Raw genomic sequence first — 27,096 nt, forward strand, 5'->3', positions numbered from 1 at the left:
TACCCCAACCAACTTTATTCGGTGGAGCGTTTTGCTATATTTTTGTTTTTCGGTGTACGGGCACATCTCCACATGTCGGTGTGTCCAAGGCCACGTTAACAGACATACTGGTTTCAATAGCTTGGATAACTAGCTATGGTGTTAAACCTCGCATACAGCTAGAAAGGATGATATAGATATGGGCCCATAGACAAAATGCTGTTCATGCAAACAACAGCCGAAAACAGCAACTCGGACGATGACGATAACGAATCCGAAGGATGCGAAAATGACGAAGAGAAGTAGCAGTGGGTTTTTTAGCCGTAGTTGGTCCGTTTCTGCCCACTGCGCTGGTTGTAGGCATCAGCTGTATTGTCTGACTGTATATGTGTGCTCCTGACCCACATGACGGGATTGGATAGACAGCCTCGGCGATAAATGTTAAAATGTGGGACTGTTACTTGGCTAATGGTTGTCGATGCTATCAGGACATTGGCGAGACGCCGGTGGGTGTCCCTGTTAAGTGGATATACGAATTTTAATTATCTTTTCTCACTATGATAATATAATGATAATTACCATCATGATCACCATATTGATATTGAAAATCTTTATTAGGGATGAAAATGTGCCTTAAACTACATGTAATATTCTTCAAAATTCAAGTTTGATGTTGGTTGACATATTTGCATAGGTGCAAACGTAGTAGTAGCAACAAATGAATACCTCCAATGGTCTCTCGGCTTTCAATCAACAATGAGAGCTATTGTGTAACATATCTTACAGCTAGCTGGGTTATATCTGCAAGTTACCAAGCGAAAAATATAATGTCCCTATAATTGTGCCCCGCGCTCATTTTGGCACGCAACTCAGCCTAAACTGAATTCGGACATGTATTTAAACAGAGTATAACTTAATAGCATAATGTAACTTAGCGAATGCTACTGTGTAACTATTAGTATGTCAATGTGCACGTGTACATTTTTATCTAGATATACTTTCTATTTACAGTATTTACAATGCTCTTTACCAGTAACACAGGTTTTTACCGGTGCCCTCGCAGAATTTACAACCGGAAGGGCAGAACTTCATATCATTTCAGCCGAGGCAATGATACAACTATACGGGGTCTGTGCTATCGTTTAGTGCTATAGAGCGGTCTAGGAACAGCGCACCGCCAATAAGATATATGTGCTTGTCACACCTTACATTTTTCCAGCTCTGACGATGGCAGGCCAGTCAGACCTGTAAAGTACCTGAATTTGGCTCTGTTACTATTAAGAGAATAAGCTTGCGGTGACAAGCCGCTTTTATGACTTTCTTGGGTGCTTCAATGAATCACCTTTATGCCTTCTTCTGTATCTACGATGGTTATCTTTTACCGAGACACACTCCTTGAGCGCTAATTTATCCAGAGTTCAGGGTACGAGCACCAATACGGAAGCACGATAACGGAATCATTACAAACTATTTTTTCTTTAATGCTATTATCTACTGCCCTTCAAATAGATATCACCTGTTGACTGGAGCATTATGGGTCAATTTCACAAATGTGGAAGCATTACGCGGAACACGGGTTTTTTTCGTTGCATCTACTAAAAACATCACTACAAACATACATCAGAAATGTTCGAAGAAGACAAACAAAATTACGGGGTGTGCAGCTGTCAAATATCCACGTAAATTCTCACGTGCGTGGGGTAGCTCATTATGATAATATACAGTCAATCAGAATAAGTATATGCGATCCCCAAACTGAATAATAAGACTAACAGTTAGGCTGATTACAGGTTTGAAATAGTTGAACAGAATAGAATCGATCGGCTCTCGATACCGCCATTAAGCCGTTGTGTAAATTCGACAAAAGTACGTTTATTTACGACACCTCTGATTGATCCAGGCGATCAACAAGAAGCTTGTGCTTAATTACTTGTTATATGGTTGATTAAAATGGCAGCTTTTCCTTTGCCAAACCGTTATCCAAAACCTATTCTGAATGAACAAATCAATCCGTAGAGTAGGCCTATGCATCCCCACCGGCGGACATCGCACGGTATAGCAATACGTGCCTTAAAATGAAAATAACAGATGTTGTCTGTCGATTTTAGGAGTACGTAGAACTGACCGAGGGGAAATGATATTGCACATAAATTTGAGCGATTGCACAATAACAAACATTAAACAACTGATTTGGAGCCTGCTATCGAACTATCTAGATAATCACGCATGGTTTTAAATGCCTATATACGAAGTTGTTCTCTGTAATCGAAGTTACCGATTAAACGATGGTCAATACGACACATAACATACTGCTGTTCCGATTTTAAATGACTTTATCCTTTTCTATAGTAAAGAACCACCTATAACTTATTTAACTATTCTACCAGTTTGGTCAGCCGACCTTCTTTTACTGATTTCCCTTAATGTCTGCCCGAATTCACACCAATAACGTGTTCGGGCCCCGTCAACGTTAAAAAATGTTAATTGTTTGCTGATCGCTGGCAAGATGCCCATTAACTGGACATTTGTTGGGCAGATCATTCTATGAAGGCGCACTTAATTGATTCCCACTACCGGCGACAGCTTCATCTAGCTGCTAAGCTATACCTTTAACCCGACCGCGCCGTCCGGTGTTATGGCAGGCGGCAACCCGTCAGGCTCCGAACGCATCAATGGCTTGACAAGTGCGTATAGACGCTTGTGTGTTGTCTATGACAGAAATAGATACTAGTGCGATAGATAGCAGGAATAAGAATATCGCCATGGCTCAGCTATGTTCAGCGTCCTAGTCGATCGCCCAAAAACGTGATCGAAATAGGCGCCATCAGCGTAGTGCCTTGCTAGAAAGATAGTTTCGACCTGAGTCAACAACAACCACTTTATCTGTGTCTCACGAAAATGCTGAGTCGCACGATAACATCGCCTTCAGAACTACTATCGATATGATGCGCAACTGATGTGAGAGCGTACGCCAATCACGCGCCGTATACGAGGTCAGAGGGGATCGGTTACCGTTTCTCGGAGAATACTTTGTCCTGTCGACAGGCGACATTTCTGCTTTATTCTTTCTTTCCGTATAGAGGCGACGATGTTCAATGCGTCGCGTTTTTTGTTGCGTGTACTTTCCCGTTCGGATCCTTCGATACGTCTTCTTGCAATGAAACAAAAGTGCTTTCTGTTTTGTAAGGAAAAAGTTGACTAATGAGGAGTAGTACATAGTTGTAAATATCGACCAGTGGAAGTCTCGTAATGGAAGCGATACAACGAATACAGATGCACGTTTAGCTAACAGCCTGCTCTAGTGGACGTTAATTTACTCGAAGATTGTATTCATTGGCTAGCTGAATTGGCGGCAAGAATCTTACCATTGGACGGTAATAATCTTTGTTGCTATGTTCTCCTTCACGACGACTTGTGCATGGTTCAGCTAAGCATTCATAACCCTAGGGGCGATGCACGCGTCTCTGGAGTTCATCAGGCATCTGAGCATTCTCCATAGCCACTTTTGTCGTATTTATATAGTCCTTGTACAGCTGCTCAGAGCGGCGCGCTCTGCCCCTTCACCGAGTCCTCCATAGGTAGCATACGTCTTACCAATAGAATATAACATTTACGAATTTTAAGAGCGTTATAATAGTTTATTCATGGTTGTAGATATCGTTAGATAGGTGGCATTCATCATTACTATTAAGGACCCGCTAGGACAGACTTGTGTACCTAGATCACTTAATGAGAAAGGATACTTACACTCGATAGGCACTTATAGGGCAGGCTAAGGAAGATGGCGATAACAGAGTCTATATACAAGGACCTGGCCAAATTTACGGTTTTAAGTGCGTGCGAGCAAAATAGTATTGACAAAACATAGTCGTTACATTAGTTAGCATTAACTTAACGTTAGTTACTGCCAGTAGTTGGCATGTATTAACCACAGATTTCCAAGTTCTTTTTACAATCATTAGGGAGGTTAAAGATGGTAGGTATCATTGACGTAGCCGGCAATCATATATAATTTTTTATTTTTCAGCAAAAAAAAATTATAAAATGATTATATACGTAAGTTACAGTGTATCTTTCATTCTCTAAATAAATATTTTTGCCGTTTATGTTATCGTTGAACGAGCATATAGGGTTACATTAGCTAGGCTTTGCCGCATTTGGCAGATTAATACATGTGTAGTTTTTGCTTGATTGTAGGGGACACAGGTTGCCACCTTTACCTATAATGCTTTGACATGCGTTGCTCTTGTAGGATACATTTAGTGTTAGACAGTTAGAATAAGAGGACGTCTGACAAATAATTAGTTCGAATTGTACGTCTGCTACCATTGGTAAACACTTCTTTTTATAAGATTCATATTCGTATATTCCAAAAAAGAAAGCATTTTCAACCACAGCAGTTACACAATGAAGATAATAATACTTCATTGTGAATCCATGTTTACGTTCAATTATATATTAATTGGAGCTTCAGAGAAGCATCTCTGATCGTTGTAACTGTAGATGGAAGCCTTTCCCTTGGGCAAATACTGTTCCACGAACAAGCGTTTGGCGTCTTGTCGAGGTTCTGCAAAGCGCTGTATTTCCACCTACCTGTTAGCTGCTCCATCAGCTGTACATGACCCAGAAAAAGAAGAAAGAGACATTCATAGCTACCCATTTAGGAAACTACCCTACAGTTAATCTGCAATGTAAACATTTTCCACAGTCATTACAATTACGGGCCCATTGTAAAGTCGCCCCTGCCGCATCAAACATTCGTACGCTCATTATGTATTTCAACATTGCAAGTAATAAACGCAGATGTAAAGAACACTTGAACTTCTCACCATTTCAAGTTAAGCAAGTTCAAGCCTAGTTTCCGTTAAAATACGTTAGTTGGTTAAATCTGCTCATTAGAACTGTTGGGTTTTTCTTGTTCTGTTTTTTTAACAAAATAAGAGAATAGGGCACGATGCACTCACTCAAACAGGTCGTAACTAATTTTGCTACACCTATCCATATATACCTTTTTTCCGTCCTCTTTCTGACGCATTATTATTAGCTTTGTCCTATCTCTCAAGCCAGGTTAGGTAGGTGAAAGTCGTGACCAAATTTATCTACATATAAACTAACACCTCTTTGGGCTCATAATTCTCGGCCATTCCGGCTCCACTATGGTCATGCATTATACGAGCACGGCATCGGAAGCTTTGCAGCTATTTTTTTAACCCGTATGGATTTGTCGTAATAATTTTCGTACAGACGTTTTCATTTTTTGTTGGATCAACGAAATGCACTCGGAAAAATGGAAACCCATACATTTGGTCAGCTTTAGCACTAGAAACCTTTTCTCTAATCTAATAGGAGTAGTAATAATGTAGTTGAAAACTAATGGTGTACCTCTATCGTTTCCACATGGGCGCTAGATACTAGCTGTACTTCACTAGTGATTTTTGCGTACTAGTGTGTAGCATGCCGGATATATTTATCTGTCTGATGCGCTTCATAGACCCCAAAAAAATATTTACAAAACTCCAAAGCCTTTCAACTAGCTTATTTGAATATAAGTGATCCCTTTTGTTCCAATATGAACAGATATATAGTAGATTTTATGCAGACGTTTCATTTCCTTGCTAAGCCCGCGAACCTTGTACGCGGAAAACTAGACGTAAAAGTTCCAAATACATTGTTTCAAAACACAATTGACTAACTCTTCAACGCAACTGATGTGTACCTAAGATGTATTAAAAGCGAATTTCACGATTTTCTTCAATTTCACGTTTGTCTTCAAGGGTCAATGAAAACTGGACCACATAGAAGAAAATTAAGTGGTAGTCCCGTCTTCAGTGATTCGCAGTAAGCGGCTTGGAGAATACTCTAATTTAATTCAGCGAACCCAGGAGGCGCACTGGTCTGCTAGGCAAACGACACACTAGCAACAAATTCTAGATGCGCCAAGAGTTCTAAAGTAAAAAAGCTGCGAGAGCCGTTGTCCTGCTCAGTTTGTGCCTAATAAGGCCGAATTTAAAGTTCTACAATTTCGACCCAGAACTGTTTGTCTGAAGACTAAGTTAAGTCCGCCCTGATAATGCTGTGTTTAATAACCTATTTTGTCTCCTCTCTCTTAGAAGGATTTTACAAAAAGATGCGGGCAATCGCTTCGTCTGCGTCATAATAGTCATCATTCGAGGACTAGTTAATCTCCATTAGTTCTAAAAGTGTGAGATGGATTACTGGATAATTTTTTGGTAGAGTCATTTTGACAATGAATTTATGTTGTATTCAGCTATTGCGACCTAGAAAAAAGATGAACATTATCAAGGCGTAGAGCGTTTATTAAGAAGAATTACAAATCTGTGAGTAAGCTACTGAAGACGTTTTATTCTTAAAGCGATTTATAGAACTAGTCCGCCCAAGTATGTAAACGTTTATCCTCCGTTTGAAGATTGCTTCAAACTGTAGGAAGACGAAGATTCAGGATCCGAGCGGATACATCATCGTATCGCCGTTAGGAGAACAGGCCATATTTATGAAGCCCAAACATGAATCAAGTCACAAATCCGCCATTAACTTCAATGTTGAGGGCGCTGGAGAGAAGATACTATGTGCGTGTAGCTTCTGAAACGCAGCGAAATGCTATATCAAACTTTCGCTTTGTTTTTTTTTGTATGAATGAGAATGAGAATGAGAATTTGCCGAATCATCTAATGGTCCTGATGATGATTCTATAACAGCAAAAACATTTCCTATCCTAAGTATCCTAAGCACATGTCAAATCCTCATCAATCAGGATGTGCATATGACACTATATGCGGTACCACGTACGACTGCTAGACTTCGCGTTTGTGTACAGCCACTGTAATATTGTGGGAAGGAACAAGTATCGACGTAAGGAAATTAACTACTACAACAAACAATCACTTTCATCCGATAGCCCGATTTACGAGGGAACGTTGATAGAAATGCTCACTAACACAAATGCAAGTAGAAGAGCCAATATGATTTTTCGTAAATTTCAATTCTGTTTTTAAAAATATCGCGCCAGCTGCCTACGTACAGATGTTCTTTAACTATCATGATTACTATCATAATGTTTATTTTTACTATTCCTTATCTATTACTTGTCTTAGGAAAGAGGGACAAGAGACACTCACATTATTTGTGGTGCTCGGCGTAAATATACGAAAAACAACGAAGCAAATCGAGAGTGTATCTACAGCAAATTTCTGTTTTTTTTTTTTTTTCGATTTTACGATGAGACGGGTCGCCTTGAAACGGCAGAGCGACATGACTGTGCTATAGATCTGCACTGATTATTGTCAACACGAATAAAATTGTGTAATAAGCTAGATCTGGAAATCTACCAAATTGGCCTCACAATATCTTAACCATATCATTTTGATTAGATATCTGGTAGGCGCATCCAGTATTTTCTGCAGTCGTGCCCTCCACGGCCATACTGCCTGACGGCGTCGCCAGACGAAAGCTGACGCAGAACGAAACTGAAGCTACACCACGGTGTCCAGGTAATAGCGAAATTAAATCGGCATATCGACCCTGCTCAAACGGACCAATGAGTGGCCTCTTGTTTGTCCAGAGGTAACTGTTGTTTATTGTCCTTCGTGTACCTTTATAAGAACAACCCGGGAAAGCTGGGCTGCTCCGTGTGTTCTTACATTTATTTTGAGGTGCTAACTTTCGTTAGTATGCTTTATTGTCTCTCCTTTGCTTGAAAGCGTTCTATCTTAATTAATTAGCCTACAGCCCTTAGAAATAAAATGTTCGTCCTTGCGAGACCGTAGGCGTTCCAAAGTGCAAATTGGCCTTTTTTTTTTATAGAGTTCAAACTGTAATAGTTTCTCTATCCATTCAGTGACAGAAACATCCTATATTTATGCTTCGACCAGTGCTACTGCATTAATTACGCGTTGATTTAGCCAGTTGCCCGTCTCTGTGGTTCCAAACCTAAATCACCTAAGACGTCCTTAAATCTAACAACCAAATACGCTACCATTGCGCCGTCACGCGAACGGTACGGTCAGTTCGTACCGACACGATGGACGGTTCGCTTTATCGTTTGTGATAGCTACAGCGTAACAGTGAATCGCAGTTGATCGTAGCAAATCATAAACAGAAGCCCGAAAGCTACATTTAGTACCGATAGAAAGCGGTAATGAATAATTTGCACGGTACATTTGCATTTTACTAACGACAACAATTAAATAAATAGGATTTTTCAACTGATGACGCTCAAACAAGAATTTTAATGACAGTTTTAAGTCCAAAATTCAATCAGTTAGCTCGACTGTGATACGGGCTAGCGTACCACTGAAGACTATTTTTGATTATTAAAGGCGAATCTTCCACCATAGCGTTTTTTAGCGTTATGACTTCAGCTGCCCGGAACAAGAGCAACTACAAAGCCGTTTTAAACGTCCAGACGATCATTGAGATCGTTTGGACATTAAAAAATCAAATATATATATATGTATTTTAGGCGAACACCTAAAAATAATCGAACAATCTTCGTCATTGTATTTGGTCTTGCATCAGACTTGTTCCTAATCACACTGCTTCCCAAGGCTAAAGGCACTACCAGCTATTATAATGATAAAGAGAAAAATGGTAGCACCTCGTTATGAACGCATGTACTCACTATATTGGAAGCCAGATCAAGCAGGATTGCATACTTGTTGTCAGCGGTCGATTTCAGTCCGTCATTTTCTGTTACTCATTTTGTGCTCTCTCAACTATGTTCACTCACTGATCCGGCAAATCGTGTTGTTATTTTCGAAATAGAACGATTTTCTATATACTTATCTGTACCTTATGGTTGTTTATAACCATAAGATACAGATAAGTATATAGAAAATCGTATATCTCCACTAGTTGCTTCGTAACGGCATGCTCCGCTTGTGCTGCGAAGTGGTACTAATACGATGATAACGTCGTGGACGTCTAGTGTACGTTCGCCTAGCTGCTGTAATCGTAGGTAGGCGGTGTTGTATGAATCTATAATGTTTACTTGTTCCGCCTTCTTTTGTTCCTGACTGTGCAATTTGCCACCGACAATGTCGTCGTCGGGTCCTCTAGAATGAGGGCAAGGCCGGTTATGATGATATTTTGTGGTCAATACAACTAAACATTTAACAAGATGGGCTGGCCTGGACTGGCAGATCTGTTGTAAGGCTGAATCCAGTATTAAACGTTCGTGTGGAGCGATCATTGAGGAAGTGGCTACGACAAAGCTAGCGATTCCAGACCCACTTTGTGTCTCAGCAATTCGCCTTTGGCTCAAGTCTCTTGGAATTTGCGGGGCGGCTGGTGAGGGTTGAGGCCGTCCTACGAAATGCCAACATAACTCTGTCTAGCTGGGTCGCCAACATCTGTTTCTGTTTTTTGCGATAATAATGCTGCGCAATATATATATACATACAGTGGCCGATAATACGCAGTGGTCTTGCTCATTAATATATCTTCCTTTGGGAATATTTCGTTGTTGATAAATAATAGAAAGATCAAGAATAGAACCCTGACAAAGACTGATTATTTGTCGAGATACCGGCCTTGTTGCTATTACATGGCCGAGCGTATACCCCGTCATAAACACCTGCACAAATAGATAAAAATATAGCATGGAAAAACTAATCTGTTCGTTCGTTGCGTCTTTTCGGTTCGCTAGCCGAAACAAATGGGCATATACACAGCACACCGTGCGATAGATGTAAACGTAATCGATTTCATCTGCTATTAATGGAATTTATAATTGTGGCTATTTATTAGAATTTATTATAATTGTGGCACCTTTTTAGAAAAGCGACGTCAAACCTATAGACAACGGTTAGTGCTGTGAGTGTAAAGACAATCAGCCTAGTTTTCCAATAGCGAACGTCAGTTGTTTTTCGGACGCCGCTGCAACCCGATCCCTGGGTCCATGACGGGTATACAGCCCAAAGGCTCAATTGATGTACGTTGCAGAAATTCCAGCCACAGACTGACCCAGGCTCGGGGAACCAGGCCAATCTTAAGGTTGTTTATGTGGATCCAAATGTTCACACGAACGCATTTCAATATCAATGTGGCTTTGCACTTTTATCGTTTCGAATGAAGGGCGGGCTAGCGTGTCTATGCATATGACTAAAGGCCAAAAGCTGAAGCAGCGCCTTGCTTCCGTCCGAATGCTTCAATGGTACGCTAAACGAAGATATCGGAGCTGATCAGCTGCAAAGAGACGGATAGTAACAGTAAAGCAAATTTGGAAAAATGGCTCAATTTCTAATAAGGCGAGGGCGAGTCGAGGCCTCGAAATCAAGTCGAAAAAAAGGTAGAATAGCAGAACGTGAATGGATATACAAATGAGCTTGACTCCGAGACGTAGCTGCTGCAGGCAGACATTGTCAACGCCAATCTCGCATTGCTCAATGGTCGGTAACGATTATAGGTGTTTCACATTTTTGCGTTAATCTAAAGTGACATATAAACTTCTTTGTTTTGTAAATTTGTTACAGCTGCGTAAAAGTTTTTTCTTATACAGCTGCGTAAAAGTTTTTTCTTTTAGACCTTTTTTAATTATGCACTACCAAGGTGTACTTCTCTTTTCATCAAAAATCACTTGCAATGTATGAGTCTGAAAACGAGTGCTACGTCAAGAAAATCCGTAACCAATACATATGTCGCAACGTGCCTTATCTAGTGAACGTCTCTCTTAATGGAAGATTAATCGAGTTCGTTTTATAGCTGCTTTCTATGACATTCTATGATACAGGACCCTTCACTAAGTGATTTCAAGATGCTGCTGCATAATCTAAGTCCCCTTTCAATTTTAGCTCCACGCGATCCACTAAAATTTAATGAAAAACACATTGAACAATATTTGGCTGGAGCTACCCAATTTTTTAATTAATTAAACGTTGTAAATAGTATTTGTTCTACTTGCGGGCGGTTCATTTCTATTCAAATCTCCAGTGGATTCTGTCTGCGAGCTGCGATATTGATTTCGCCATATAATATATTTGATTCCCTAGTAAAAAGAAATGCTTACCTCATCAAATCATTAGGAGTCACAGTACCCAGCCGGAGATATAAAATTGGTTTGGATTCTAATCTGTGCGCATCAGATCACTGAGTTGCTTGTTATACTTATTTAGTCTGGCCCCTCATGTGTAATGGGTTAATTTTCTATTTATTTGTACAATTTCTGCAGCTTGAATCACTTGTGGGCTTTTATTAGATCGCTACTTAACATACTAAACGTGCTTCTTCATTGTGACTGCCGTATCGAATATCTTTGTGAGCTCTTCTTTATGTTACGTTTCAAATGGGTCCGTAATCCTAATTTTATATAAACCGCTAACTTCTGCATTCTTAGAGAGCAAACTACTCAACGGACTTTGCCTCTTCAAATTATGAAGCTCTTCAGACCCCTAGATTCCATCGGCAACGACCGCGTTTGTCGCCAAGATGCCTCGCTTCCGATTCCTCTGATTGGCGACGCTTTTAGATATTGATTACTTTCTCATAGAAGATGGATACCCTTCTGTCGCAATCTTTTCAACTATCTCTCTGCCATGTGATTTTTATAGCGTGAGATGGCATTCAGCTAGTCTACGGCGACAATATGGCAGAATCGTTACGCTCTTCTACACTCTGCCTGTTTCCTACCTTTCCTCGTGCAGATACAATAGAAGACTTGACTCAACGTGAGCTGCAAAAAAAAGCAATCGTTTTTTCAGTAAATAGATGTTTTCGGTGGAAATTGTTACACTGCATTGTTCTCCTGCTGTGACATAAAACACCAAACGGTCAGCGCGTTATATCAGTGGCATCCTCACTGCAGCCCTGCGTTAGTAAATGATCCTACAGCATCGAATGCGTCGAGCAAACTCATGTGCATCACAGCATCTGCTTCGAAGATGATTTTTTAAAACAAACGCACGATTGTAAAAATCCCTGAGCGTATAGCCAAGCGTCTGTAAAGAAAAATATGATCAGGGCCAAAGTGGTCGAACAGCAGTCGTTGGCCAACAACAGCATTATGGGCGGTAGTGCGGAAGGTCTTTGTTCATCTATATGCTCCTTAAGAATCCTTCCAGGATGCTCAAGACTGGAAGCACTTTACTAGACCGACACAGAATTGTTTTATTTAATAGTCGATGGGGGACGTTTGGTGTTTGCTGACAACTGAAAGAAAATTAAATTCGTAAATTTTACCACCGCGTCAAATGGTAATGTTATAACTCTGACTATAATGATGACGCTGATGGTAATGACTGCCATCGATCGAAACAAAGTAAGTTAACGAACTAGCTAGAAAAAGGAAAAAATCAATGACAGAAAAATACTGTATAGAACTTCCAATGGGCAGGCTAGCGAGGTGGTACGACAGTCAACAACAGGACGACCATGACTGACATTTTCTCGCCTGCCTAGAACAAAGTGTTCGATTTTTTTGGTCGGCCTTTAACTTCCTGTTGAGTGAATAGCCGAGGCTGAGGACGAGGGACGCAAAGATCGGTCAAACCGAAAGGCCCGGGAACAATGAGTTTATTGCCCAGCTGATGCCTGAGTCTAATCCTTTTCAGAGAGAATAATGTCGAAGACAGTTGGTTCTGTTGTGACAGAGGATCTCATCAGCCGTCAGAAGCCGATTGAAATGCTGGTCGGCTTCATCCACCATCATTTAGGCGGCCAAAGGATGCAACCGTGAGAGGACATCATTATATACGCATGCTAATTAATATATATATAGATGCATATGTAATCATGGCATGCCAGTCTGCAATAAGCAAATAGAAACAATAGGATCCTCCCTGTCAACCTCTGAAGCTAGCGAATGATACGATTAAAAATAAACCTGAGAAACTAAACGGTGCCACAGTATTTTGAGCTAACTAATGCGGCTAGCATGACGTCCAAACATTGTCCGTAAGACGCACGATGCAGAAAAAACGCTATATTTTGAAGCAAAATGCACATTCGTCGAACTATACGGGATCTAATGCTGTTGACGAGCTTATGGAAGGCTTCGATTGTATTTGTGCAGTGTCATTAATTCCACTGATTACTTCTAGCGATTATTCAAAACTTGGCTAGTAAAAAGCAGCTAGCATTCATACTTTTGTGAAACTTCGCATATCAAATATTTGTTCTGGATACTATATACGCGAAGCCCTTCGCGGATCCTTCAACGAAGTGTATCAACTTCGTTTTTAGGTGTCCGTATAGATGTCTATACAATTTTTTTTAATCGAATGAAGCTAACTTTTTACGTTATTTATTTAAGGATCTGTTCAATGTTTTGTACGTAAAACGCGTGATACCGAGACGTCCATATATGTAATCGTAGACCACTCAAGATAAATAAGACAGCGATAGTTCTTGACAAGGGGGTAAAACAGAATTTCTGTAAATTCCATAACAGAAATTATGTTGAATCAGGGAAAGACCGCCCTATAGTCTAATCCTAAGAGGAAAATGAGCGCTCATAGTTATTGTCAACCACAAAGCGTCTACTGTCGCGCGTCTGCACCAGTGCTGGATGCGTAAATATTGAACAGTTGATAATACGTATGAAAACTCTTACTTCTACGACCGGATTCTTCACACTTATATTACACCGTCAGTGTGAACGGACGATTAAGTAACTGGTTCATTGTGGTGAGCCATCCCGAGGATACAGAACCTCATCGCTGCATAAGGCGCATTGAAATATTGCTACGTATTTACTGCTTGAGCCATCCGGTCACTTTCCCTTATATACATATGCATAATAACCGAGCGCAAAGCTACGCATACACTGAAGCTCGCGAGCTTCGCGTAGATCAGATCCAACTAAACTAAACACGTTCTTGATTGACTAGTACAACACAGCAATGGGAGTTACCGGCATCTGTATGAATCAGGACTTTTCTACGCTAAATCGATCACTAATAGGAATAGGCACTAGCCAGTTTGCCGATGAGCTAAAAGAGTGGGAATACCGGCGCTGCCTAGGGTACACTGCTAGGCGATACGTGTCGGGCATATAATCCCATCATAACACTATAGGATGATATGACACTGTTACTACTACAGTTCCTGTTACTGTTGTTTCAATTGTTATTATAGCAACTTCTGCTATAATACTGAAGCTATCAACACTTCGCCAACATACTGTCTTCACCGCTGCATATGCTAAAATAACATTGAGAATGGATCTGAGACGTTAACTAGATATCGGGTATTTCGGAGGTACGTCGGTAACAATAGAGCTGCAAGATAGGGAAACGCTAATGGATCGGTTAAGATCACTGTTCTGATCGACTGTATGAACGCCATCATAGTCGTCATTATCATCAACATCAACGAAAGCAGAAACCAGTATTTCCAGATGAGTTCTAAACTATTTATGCGCCTCTTATCGTCTGCTTGTTGTTTTGCTACTGGGTCGCTGTCGTCTGGCTGAACGAACCTATTTCAAGTGTTTATTATTCTATTTTATTCGAGTGAACTCAGCAACGTTGAAGCGGGCCGACCAACAATAACAACAACAACAACAACAACGCTACTGCCTGAACCAGTGAGAGCCAATAGAACTAAACGATGCATACAGATGCCTGTGTCTGCCAGAGATTTTCGTGCTACCGCAAGTTAGCCTCTAGCAAAGCTCTCCAGAGAACTTTTAAGTTATGTTAACGTACGTGGACTTACACGGCGATTTTCATATTAGGGTGGGGGGTAAGTTAGGGAAGTAACGTAGTATATTCAAATGTAGAATACTAATGTAAGGATGAACACACACAAACTAATGGGACATGCAAACGAACAACGAGGTATATTTTACTTGGTAAAAACGTGAGATCACGCTATCAGGTGGAGAAAAATGGTCAGGTAAAGATGAACCTGTGTTGTCCGCTATTTGATAAGTTTCTGCGATTTTCTCTCCAAAAAAAATAGAGTCAGCTGGCGATAATGTGACCGAACCGCTGAAAAGGTCGACAGTCTTGCTTGAAACTTATATTAATATAAAAAAGACTTTTTCACTATCAATCGTTATGTAAATATAATAACCCGTCGTTAACGTGCGATTATTATATATGTATGTAGTGATTAATAGGTGAACTGGTACTTTGCGTTGGGAGAATCAGTAGGTGAAACAATAAGAATAGTTGACAGGACATAGGAGACACATAAAACTGCATTACGGTTCTCATCGTCATCATGGACTGCTGTTAGAAAGTTTTCCCGCTGCGCTATTATATTGAGGGATATAGCGGTTCCTTCGGTAGTCTATGGCCTATAGCAACAATAAAAAGAAAATAATGACCGAAGGAACTAACGCCTCTGCTGAGGTCATTCAGAGGGCTTCAGAGTGTAATAAATAGCTTGACATATAAGCGGTTTGTTGTTTATAATACTAACTGGTTGCAGTATTTGGAATAATGAATGACAACATAACTGTAACGCCTTCAAAAAGCAATAAACAACGCTCAAAATAATAATACGTGATTAGCTATGTAAACCGTTTCGTCTGACAGAATTTCCAATGTGGCCTAAAAGAAGGTTTGTAGACAGGTCGTCTTATTTGGATATATTCTTAATTTGCGTTGCGTTTGATATGCGACTGCTAAACAAATCTCAGCTCATGCAAATTGTGCGGTAAGAAGCATAAACCTGTGGAACAATTGGATGTTATCTCGTGTTAAACAGACACAATGACTGGACTGGCTGGAGGGATCGTTGGCCCTAGAACACCATAATGGATCGATCGGAAATTCAAAACAACTAGGCGACCTTCGAATTATGATATAGAGGCTAGGCGGTACAACGAATACTATCAGGTGTTTGCTTCACATATTTGCAATGACAACATAACAAAAATCTGCCTTATACTTTATCGAAAACTAACTTGTCTACAGAAGTTCAGAAATCTATACTGTGTGTTTATTATATATACTCTCCTTATATATGTGCCTTTTTTTTTTTTTTTTTTTAATGTTAATCTCCTGTTTACTCTGTTCCTTCGGGCAGACGCTAGTCTAAAAGCTGGTAGATACCTTACCCAGTTATGAGAAATATAAATATTGTTTCAGTCTTGCCACGTAAACAGTTATAACGATTATTCGTATAGACACAGAAAAAGTTGAATGAGTTCAAAGATCACCCACAAAAGCCTTTCGGACTGATCGTGCTGCCTTCTACGTGCTTGTATAAATGGCATTAAGTAGACCACTAAATACAGAAGCTCATTTAGTAAAAGCCGCAGGTATGGAACAGCACTAATAGTAATAATATCTGCTTCATTTTGTTGATACCGAACACGAACTGACGCTTAGAAAGCTCTGAAACACGTTAATATTGTTAAATGTTTTTGAGTATCCCCGTCCACCAAACCTACCGCAAACGGTCAACTTTACTGTTTTTTTTTAATTTCTTTTTAAGGTTTACATAATCAAACGCTATCACATCGTCATCGAGCTTCATGCCATCAAAAGACCATCGAAAATTGGTTATTTTGATTGAGCATTATTGGAATTGACGTACAGGAAGTGTCAGTGGGTTAAATGATAATCGAATGCTCTTACCATGCTATTACATTCACTTCCGGCCATGAGAACTTGTACAAAATAAAAATTAACGGGAGGACCGAAAAACGCAAAGCATTTCACTCACGTTTCTTTCTATCATAAAGCTATAGTTCCTACGGCTGCTTGTTTGTGTTTGGCTTAATCCTGCATATATATATATATATATATATACGGCCGGTTCTGGAAGACGGTACAACTGGCCGTTGCATGATTTGAATACAAAAATATGTATGTTTTTTTTCAGGGATTCTATATAAATTTGTATTTGAAAAATACAAATGGCAAGCAGTGGAATCAATACTAAATAAATCAAGGATTTATTTAGCTGCTTTAGGTATTTTTGAGTAAATGTTACCGCCCTGGAAAAGATCTGCGATAGTTAGTGGCGTTTTTTTTTATTAAAGGATTGCATTTATTACCTTTATGAATATTAACAGAGGCAGCATTTTAAAGGACAACGCATTATACATAAACGTGTTCTATCAAACCGCGAATCAAACTGAACTAAGCTTGGGGTAAGAGAGCATTCCCCAGATCGGATCCTTTCTTTCCTTGATCGTCCGTCCAGGTAGCGTTTTACTATTCGGCATGTGCAGCCCAATTTCAGAACGTACTGTCAAGCATTTGGTCGTTGTTTGCTATAATAAGATGTTGTCGTCACTAGCTCGCGATGTCGTCAGCCGTAAACATCCATCGCTGGGCTTTCCTAAATCAGCTTGAATGTTTTCCCCGGACAGACTTACGAGCTGTTCCAAACCAATTTAACGTTATCCACTCAAGTTAGCTATCTTCTAAGCAGCAACCTCGCTTGACACAGAATAGCGATATAAGACGCTTGTCACCAGACCGTTACCGGAGAAACTTTGTGAAACGGGTCACGTTTGCTGAAACCAAGTTGAGTAGAAGCTATAATAAGTCTGGCCGCAGGTTTGAAACTTTCGGAGTGGTTTCTACTAATTTTGGTTCAGACTGGCCTTACTCGGCCGATCAGAAAGGCTCGTATCGGTACATCGGTTATGACTGTTCTACCAGGATCATCAGTCGAGGTAACCAAATAGGAGTTCCGCGTTATTTTTTGGAGCTTTCCTAGTAATTGTATTTAATGCGCCGGACATATCCTCCCTACTGCAACCTCCTTTTTCCAAAACTTGTCTCGACTCTCCTACAAATTAGTGCTTCTTGCTGGATTGTACTGTAAATTGGATGTCAGTTACCAGACTTTATGTGGTGTTAATGATTATCTATGTGATTTCGTATATTTGCGATATCATCAATATGATTGGGTCTCCGTTTTAGCTCAATAAACTATAGCAAAATCATTTGTTTGACGCTTTTCCTGTAGGAAGCCAGGTCATCCAAAGTGTCCAAAAATATCTACTACCTTGATTTGGAAAATAGCTTTTCTCTCAATTTTGCAACTAGCCGCGGTCTAGGTATCCGTCAGTCACGCGTTGCCTGTCCCCTATAGTATTTCGTTGATCCGCAGTTCTTCTCTGCAAACATTTCTCTAGAAAAGACAGTGACTTTTTGTCCTGCGTTATGCTAAATTGCACCAATCTGATACCGGAGTAGATCAACTAGTCAATCGTATTGGGTGCCCATATTCTTTACAGTATCGGCAAAACCATATCCCTCACCAAATGTTGGGACGTTGTAACTCTTTTGACTATAGATACAGCTGCTGCTGTCTGATCTTTCCATTGTTATTATTTACCATGTCCCAGCTCGCTAGCAGCAGTAACAGCTAAAGCCTTATTCTTATAGTAACATAAGCTACTACCGTAGGCCCTCTCTGTGTCACCCTTCCCTTTAGTCCTTCTCAGTGCCAAGGTCACGGGACGCAGATTACGTACCACCAATTACAACGGCATCGACGGCAATGACGCTGATGATGATCGTTGACTTCAACGTCAACGTGCTAGTAATGGTGGCAGAGTTGCCGCTCGTCGTATCTGCCCCCTACGAATGCCCGTCACCGACACATCGCCGCAGGGAACTATCCAACAGCACGGCCATTGCCGAGCAAACCTTGAAGAGCAAACGGTAATTTGCTACCAGAAGGCCGATGAACAGCTTCAGCAGCAGCCACCGCTCACACAATTAATACTGCTAGTCCGCGGCTGTTGTTGTTATGCGAAGTCAAAGTTAAGCTGCGGTGCCATACCTGCTCCGTAGGCTCTCCTGCTATTGCCGTGGAACTGCTCGTAGAAGTGTAACGAACGAGCAGCAGCACAAGCGGACATCATCGCCAATACCAAGAAGGGTCTGGCGGAGACGCAAGCATCAGAAGCGGCCGTTTGAGGCAGAAGTAAACGTCGCAGTGCTTCTACGGCAAAGCGGTTCGCGAACGAACCAGAAGTCCAAACACAGTAGGCTAGTCCACAAACAACAGCCGTATTAACATGTAAAACTAGCGGATGGTCGTTCTAGCCAATCGACAAGGACCTGCTTCAAGCGCTAAAGACGCCGAGGGCGGGCTTTGGCTAACACACAATAGTGGATTATTAGACTATGAAGTAGAGCGACAGTCCGCTGTGGAGAAGTAAACGACAATTGTATTCTTGCATGGTGAACACGAACTAAAACGCGTCGAAGTCAAGTGCAGACCGACTATGTGGTGTGAGTGGTGTTTACGTGAATACTCGGATGTGTCTCGTAAACACTGAAATCTGTTAGGATTTAATAAAAAAAAGGCGAAGCCGGCAACGGGTGCTGATGTGAGCTTGGGCCCTGTTATCGTTGCTGGTGATGATGGTGGTAATGGTGACCCTAAAATGGGTACTGTGTCTCCGCAGAATGTCGAACTGTTCGGAGAGTGCGGAAAGTGAAGTACAATAATACTTGCCACTCAGAGGATTTGATCCGGAGCTCACAAGTAATAGGAAGCAGTACAACAGTGATGAATGGGTCTGTCAGAAAGCATTGGTGAACCTGTCGTTAGCTTGTGACTGTATTAAGAAATAATCCTGCAAGCCAGAACGATATAACATCAGAATGGGATATTTTTCTTGGAAAGCTTGAACTGTCAAAATGGTGATCGATGTCTCTCGATGAATAGCTACTATTGGATTATATAGGTACATGGTACAGTTATAATATAGCTTGACGAGACAGTTGTACACCTAATTAACCGGTGTTTTTTTACGACAGATATAACGTGTGGCTCAATCGAAGTTTTTTTTTCGAAGCACGGCATTTTACTTGAAAATACTGGACTTCAGACGAAATCCAACCGGGTACAGAAATCGTGTTCCGAGTACACAAAAAAAACCGAAAACAGCTTCGTATGTGTCTGTGTTGGCGTGCAATTGGAATTTGAAGTTGCAGTGTATTACAATAAATCGTTTAATCGTGGACACACAGTTTAGAATTACCATAGCCTTTCGACAGGTCGAGAAGACGACACACCTATTACAGAAGGTCAGCGAGCCTCAACGAAGGAAAAATCAATTGAGTAAGTTGTTTTTGGCGGGCCGTTAGCGGCGTTAAATAACAATAAAGTAAAGATTATGCTGTTTCGGCTCCTTTAGTAATTATTGGTTGGATGCGGGCCTGCTAATGCGTGGGCGTAATTTTCCATAGTCAACACGATGTAAGGCCAAAAATAAACATCATTGTATCATAAAAAAAAAAGGTCGTACACTTTTTAATAGTTTTAAAAGGCAACTTCTACAAAGGCAATGCGATGGCGAATTCTATCGTATGCGGGGCATTGGTAACATGTCATACTGTATCGTCATATAATAGCTATGTCACAGTAATTCGAGTTGTTTGACAAAATCGCAACGTCCGCCTTATACTCGGAGCCCAAGGTGTGCAAGACGCTAACATGTTAATTTTGGCTGTATATAGCCATAACCATTAAATGATAACATGTCGAGTCCTACTAGATTCGCTTAAACTTGTCGCTTTTGCTACGTTGTGTATATTGCCAGCGAAATCTTCAAAATCAAAAAAGCTATCGTAAACAGGGGCAAGGCTATCGCACGAAACCAATCTACTCCATGGATAGTCGCAATGGAATGGTTGTTTATTGGGACGAAGTTAAGTGTAACGTTACTCAGCCGTACCGACAAGATTTAGGCAGCTCGGTCCCCTTGTTCTTCGAGTAAACTCTGTTTGCTTCTATAATCAATCGTCCATATAACGGTAGAAGGTCATTTGTAACAAATTGAGCAAGCGATATCTATTGTACACGATATAACTAACACTAATAATGAATCGTTAACGCTATGATTTCTTACAAGAACTTGCTTAGGCCTATTGGGCACTCAAGTACCGATTCGCAAATTAATACCACTGGCTAAACAGACCCTCATATATTGGTATATTAACACATCGATTGGCAAGTGAGTGCAGATACAGAGGTGATCAAAATTATCATGATACTTTCGATTGAGTCATCGTAAATTCTAACAACTTAGGCTTACTACTGCAAGTTATGGGAATTAGGCCTGTGATTCTAAGTAGCTGTTTCAAAATAGTTGAAAATGAAATACAGTTTGTTAGATAATAGACGACGCGACCGCAGTAAAAGTTACACTGTAAAATAGCACCGACAAGTGTGCTGTCGCGGCACGGCGTTGTCGCGTACTTTATGTAATACTATTAATGTTAGTATCATGATAATAAGAACGATTATTATAATTATTCGAGGCGTACATCGTTCATTTTGCACTGGCATTGTATAAAACCAGAAGCGTACCAGTAGGCCGGTTCATGTTATTCTTTGTTCAAACGGCGGCTTTCCGACCGGACTAAATCTACTGGCTCTGCATTATAAGCGATAAGCAGTGTTCGGTGTACTAGGAAATAGTGATGATCATTAGATTGGTTCTTGTTTTAACTAAGCGAAATAGCATTCGTTGATGGAATTCACGACAGCAGATCTTTCGAAACGGGTCTATGGCTGAGGACGTTCACATGCCTCCCGTACTTCCAAAGTAAATCTCGAAAATGTTTCACGTTTTATTTTCAATTGACAATTGGCTTAAAGAAAGTATGTAAACCCGCCCACACATTTCTCGCGACTAACAAATATCCTCAAAGCCAATACGTCTGTATCACACTTTGCATCGAATCAAAAAACATAAGTACATTATTTTCTCTCTCTAAATTTTTTGAGTTGGTCCAAACTCTGATAAGCAAGCAGGCATGGCTGTATTTTTTGTCACGTCAAACTATAATGGGTATCATGTGAAAGTATTCACGCGCATAGGTGAAAATGCTTGTCTCGAAGTGATAGTTCAAAAATGCTAGGAGAAAGCAGCTCGTTTACCCCTAATAGCTTGGACGGTATAATTCACTCTCCGTGAAGTTTTACGCCCTTCGCTAAATGTCGACCCACCACAACCAGTTAGCTCTGTAACAATGCCTCACGATGGCGCTGAACTTGGCCAAGGCTCTGTTTCGTTTGAACACCATAAAATCAATAGATGACGAACCCTCTTTTTAATAAGGTGGTTCAATGAATTCTGAACAGAGAGAAATGAACCTGCACAAGTTGTTGCGCTAACCGATGAGTCTGCCTGTTCAGCTATCTACCCTTCCAACTTGTTTTAATATTCTGATTTCTCTTACGACCGCCTATGCGCTATACGAGTGAATAAATGTTTTTTTGCTAGAACACCAAGTCAGATGCCAAACGCTGGAAGTGCCCGTGCGAAGTATTGAGCGCTAAGCAGACCTTTCTCGTCAGAGAAGATAGATAAAACAAATGAGCGCGCGTCTATGGCAAATTATTCACCGGCTACAATGGGCCATGACAGTTGCTACAGAAATTATGTTATTTGTAGACAAAACTGGAAAGTCACAGCTTTCGAGGTATGCTGAAATCAGATGGATAGTAGAAGCAAGCGATGCTGATAGAAGGGCGGGATTATATGTACCATAGTTTCGTTTACTATGCTGACTAAGATACTATAATACTGTTTGTCGAAATCGGCAGAAAAAACAAAGCCAAACAGCAAGCAAAATAAAGCACCGGACACGCATCCAATACGTCGCCAGTACGAGAAATAAACATACGAGCTGCTCACATTGTCACAGATTAACAGACCGCGCATTTGTGCCAACAGTCACCAAAGTAAACATTGCGTCGCGTGGGACTTCCTTTTGGATAAGGTCATTGCTTTATCCTCTCCAAAATGATCTCCCCTTTCATCCTATATCATTCCGGTCCTTTACGTCGTCTTTTTTTTTGTCTTCCTTCTTTCCTCCTAATCTTGATCTATGTAGCCAGATGACAATTAGATTCCCCGCGCTTGCATAAATCGAGCTCCTACGAACTTCACCATCCTTCAACCGTTTCAATTCGCTCTCTGTGAAGTTTATCAAATTTAAACAGAGAGACCAAATGAAGACAACTGGTCTTTTTCATCGGCTTGAAGCGAGATCACACTCGCCTTCGACTCGATTCGCTTCCGGATGTTGCTTCACTAGCCACTAGCATGTATTGGGCGCGACGGGCCAAGTCGCGATGCCGTGGTCGCATAGCCCACCTGGCAAAAAGGCGCTGTGGTAAACGTCGGTGTCCACTGACCAAATTCTTTCAGTCATCACAGCTCGATGCACACCGTCAACAAGGGCGTCGGTGACAAAAAACAATATCGGTGCGCGTTTTGCTGGCATTTTAGTTACGAATGATTGGATCAGGCCGTACTTCTATATGCAGCAACAAAACGATTGTGGATATTCTCTTGCCCGGTGTTATAGGCAAGAGAATGTCTTAAGGAAAGCCGGTTAGCCTTAATATTGATTGGGTGACAATGTCGTTCGATATTAGTAGTTGCTGGCGTGGAGGATCGGAGCGGTAGAGAACGTCTTGGATTTTTGCAATGGGATGGCTTTCATTAATGGAAGAATTTTCCTTAAGGCTGATCATCAGTAGCGTCTGTCAGCAGGTATTAGGATATCATGATGACCTTGCGTAAATTTGCCTTTGTTTGTAGGTAGGCCACAAATGTATCTATCGTTCATATCCACCTCACCTCATGCGGGTCAGTTAGTCAGTCGACTCATTGTAATAACTCATAGGGCTATGTTCAAAACAGACAGTAACAATCCGAGTGCATCGAGACGAGTGGGCTGAGGGATGATATTACTAATGAAGACAGAATGAAAAGCCAGCACAATAAATTGATTGGTGTCGTATCGGTCACCGCACGTTGAGAAATGGATATGCAATCTCGGCAGAACCGTACGGTACAGGATAGGTGATGAATGCGAAACTAACGTGGCATGTCGATGTGTTCATTTGTTGACTCTGATTGGGGTATAGTGAGCACAGAAAATTATGGCGGATTACGGCGGATCGAAGCGTTTCATTTGAACACTTGTTGATCCACACTACTTTGCGCCTTTAGGCGCTTCCGACACCAACGAGTGACTGCGAGAATCTTGACGGAACTTTTACAACTAAGTAGTCTATGGTTTATTAATAAAAACGGACTCGCTGATAGCCTTCGACGGTTTTCTCATTTTAAATTGTTATTTATTTCGAGCATTGTAAAGCCATCCGACCGGTCGGATACGGTTTATCGACTATCGCTGAGTTTATAAATATTCACGCAGGCCTAACGCAGCCGTCCAGCTTTGATTACTGGACGTTCCACTTTGTTAGATCGATGTCCATTACCATTTTTTTTTTATTGCAAGAAGAGATTGCTAGCGTTAACTTGGTGGATCTTGTTGACTCCATTTTGCAGGCGGCGACGTTCGTTGAGGCCGTCATGCATGGCTGGAGCCAGTGGAGCCTTACCGCCGTCCTGGAGTAACCGGGCACGCTGGTTTGAAGGGCAGAGGTAATAACGACTACCAGCCTTGCCTCTGCATTTATCGCCAGCACAGGCTGCCTTCGACGCCTGGTACGCTCAACACTGAAGAAGGATGTGCCAGGACCAACCGAGCTCAGCAACCCCGCGATCGCCGCGTTCGGTGACGCAGAGTGCAGTGTCTTTGTCTTGACGGCAGGCCACAATGAATGGGCAGGCCAATGGTGAGCCACCGGCGACCAACACGACTGATTTGGCGATAATCACAAAGGACACAAAACTTGGAGGTCCTGGAACTGGAGGAGCAATAGGAATTAGCAATGGAAAGGAGTCCTCTAAGGAGTCAGCACATCTGTCGGCGTTCGGCATCTCTTTGCCGAAATTCCGTATGCATAATGGTCGACGAGCGACCATCGCGTCTCTGGGTGAACAAGATGAAATGTGCGGCATCCTTGGTTTTCGCCTGCGGTGGCTGCAGCGGTTTAAAACCGTCGAGTGGTTTTTGTTTGTCTTCTGTAGCATGGGCTATATACAGGGCTTCATCAACAACGGCATCACGACGTCGGTATCGGCGCATATCGAACGGCGATTCGAACTCAAATCGGTGGATATTGGTCTCGTCTATGCGGGTTACAATATTGCCTCGTTCGCCTGCATCACTCCAGTGAGTTATCTACTAGCAGAGAGTCACCGACCCCGTGTGCTCGCCCTTGGCGGACTAATAAATACTGTCTCATACTTTCTATTTACGCTTCCACATTGGATTGCCCCTGCTCATGAACACAATGGGGGCAGCCATTCGTCATTGATGTGTGGATTTGAGTCTTCAGCGTGCCGGCAAAGCGAAACCAATTTAGAGAATTACAAATGGATATTTATTATTGCGAACATCCTGCACGGGATGGGCTCATCGCCATTTTATACCATCGGCGTAGCGTACCTGGACGATAACACGCCTGCCGAACGTTCGGGACTGTATATTGCTACGTTTTACGCAACAGCGATTTTAGGTCCTGCGTGCGGTGTTATGCTAGGCGGGTATTTCTCCTCACTTCCGGAAAATCTTCATGATATTAGCAGTTTCTCGTCGGGGGCATTGGCCCGCAGCGAAACATGGGTTGGCAACTGGTGGATTGGATACCTGATTGCCGGTATTATTTGCATAGGTCTCACGCTCCCAATGGCATTATTCCCGAAAATCATGGACCCGTTGAAAACGGCAACCATTCATGGTTCCCCTTCAAGTAAGAAGTCTGATACCTCGAACGAGAAATTGGACAAAACGTTTCTTCAGTACATGAAATTCCTATTAACAAATCCGATATTTATCACGTTATCGCTAGCGGCCGCCAGCGAGACGTTCGTGGCGACTGGCTATTTGAGCTTTGGCGTAAAATTGTTTATGACACTATTCAGTATGACGGGCCACAGTGCCGCGGCAGTCCTCGGCGTTGTAGCCGTACCAAGCGCGTTCGGCGGTACCATCCTAGGAGGATACCTGACGCGAAAAATGAATGCACGACCAGCCGTCGTCATACGCATATGTACGCTAATCGCGTGTATACCGTTCATTGCGACATTTGCTTTCCGAGACTCGTGTCCACCTCGCGAGTATATGACGCGTCGAGGTCTTCGACCTTTATATGCCAACTTCACGAATACCGACTTACTGATGGATTGCAATTCGATGTGTCGTTGCACTCACAATACGTTCGAGCCAACTTGTGGCGCCGACGGCGTCAACTATTACTCTCCATGTCACGCGGGCTGCAGCGACAGCCGGATGGAAACTGTCGGCCATGTCATTTACTCGAACTGTTCGTGCATACTCAATCGTACAAGCAAGCTCGACGATATTGAATTGGAAGCTGGTCAAGGCCTCACACGGCCGTGCGAGCCGAAGCCCTGCTCTGTTTTGTATATATTCTGTGTGGCAATGTTCATATATTTATTTTTTATATTCCTCGTAGCCACCCCGTCGCTTTTGTCCATGATGAAATCGGTGCCTGAGGACTCGAAAACACTAGCCCTCGGTATTAACTACGTGTCACTTCGACTCTTCGGCACTATACCCGGCCCGTTACTGTTCGGTAAGGTCGTCGATTCTAGTTGTGTCCTATTCAAACAGAAGCCATGTGGTGGCTCAGGAGCGACAGGCAATTGCGTGATCTACGAAAACTCACGTCTTGCCATAAACGTGTTCAATTTGATGATTATCGTGAAGACATTCGCGCTGGCTTTTTTCATGCTAGCGTGCCTCTTCTCGAAGACTTCGTCACAAACAGCGCCGTCCACTGACCAAATCACGCCGCTGAAGATACCGACAAACGAAGAGAAAACATAAACAAATCGACAAAGAGCAAACAATGACCGGCACTGCTCGACGACTACGTGTGAACGTCACGTATTATCTCTAAAAAAAAACAGGATAGACTGACGAACAGTTAGTACAGACTTCCATAAACATGATGGCTTGGCGGTGGTAAATTTGAAGCCCTCTCTCTCTATGCCCAAATTCACTTTTGACCGAAACACCAGTCGTTTGTATCTATAAGTACTAAATAAATAAAGACAAATAAGTAACGAAGCGAACACAACCCGTTACTGTGAGAGCCTTTTTGCGAGTGTGATATGTTAACAGGCAAAGGTGGCGTGATATTACTTGGAAAATAAGTTACGACATGATAGAGCCGGTAATAAAAGATGAAGCACAAAAGACAAGAAACGAACGAAAGAGGCGGAACGAAGAGAAAGCGTGACCGTAAGCCCTGCAGTAACTGTTAGTTACTAATAAATTG

General features: G+C 41.7%; 1 protein-coding gene across 4 annotated transcripts in view; it reads left to right on the forward strand.

The window, feature by feature from the left end:
* The window catches only part of LOC111249969 (solute carrier organic anion transporter family member 4A1-like), a 41,793-nt gene extending 14,891 nt beyond the window's left edge, over window positions 1–26,902 (forward strand). The window contains exons 1-2 of one of the 4 annotated variants that reach the window (XM_022804481.2): window positions 17,005–19,980; window positions 24,233–26,902. In XM_022804481.2, coding sequence (XP_022660216.1) covers window positions 24,504–26,642 — 2,139 coding nt within the window. In that variant the 5' untranslated portion in view covers window positions 17,005–19,980; window positions 24,233–24,503 and the 3' untranslated portion in view covers window positions 26,643–26,902. Of the gene's footprint in view, window positions 1–17,004; window positions 19,981–22,829; window positions 23,138–23,208; window positions 23,429–24,232 lie in introns of those variants that run through there. The other 3 variants (XM_086986991.1, XM_086986992.1, XM_086986990.1) reach the window with 3 other exon arrangements.
* Window positions 26,903–27,096: the final 194 nt, after the last annotated feature.

This window comes from Varroa destructor, unplaced genomic scaffold, assembly GCF_002443255.2.
Source record: "Varroa destructor unplaced genomic scaffold, Vdes_3.0 BEIS01000004.1, whole genome shotgun sequence".
Taxonomy (NCBI): Eukaryota; Metazoa; Arthropoda; class Arachnida; order Mesostigmata; family Varroidae; genus Varroa; species Varroa destructor.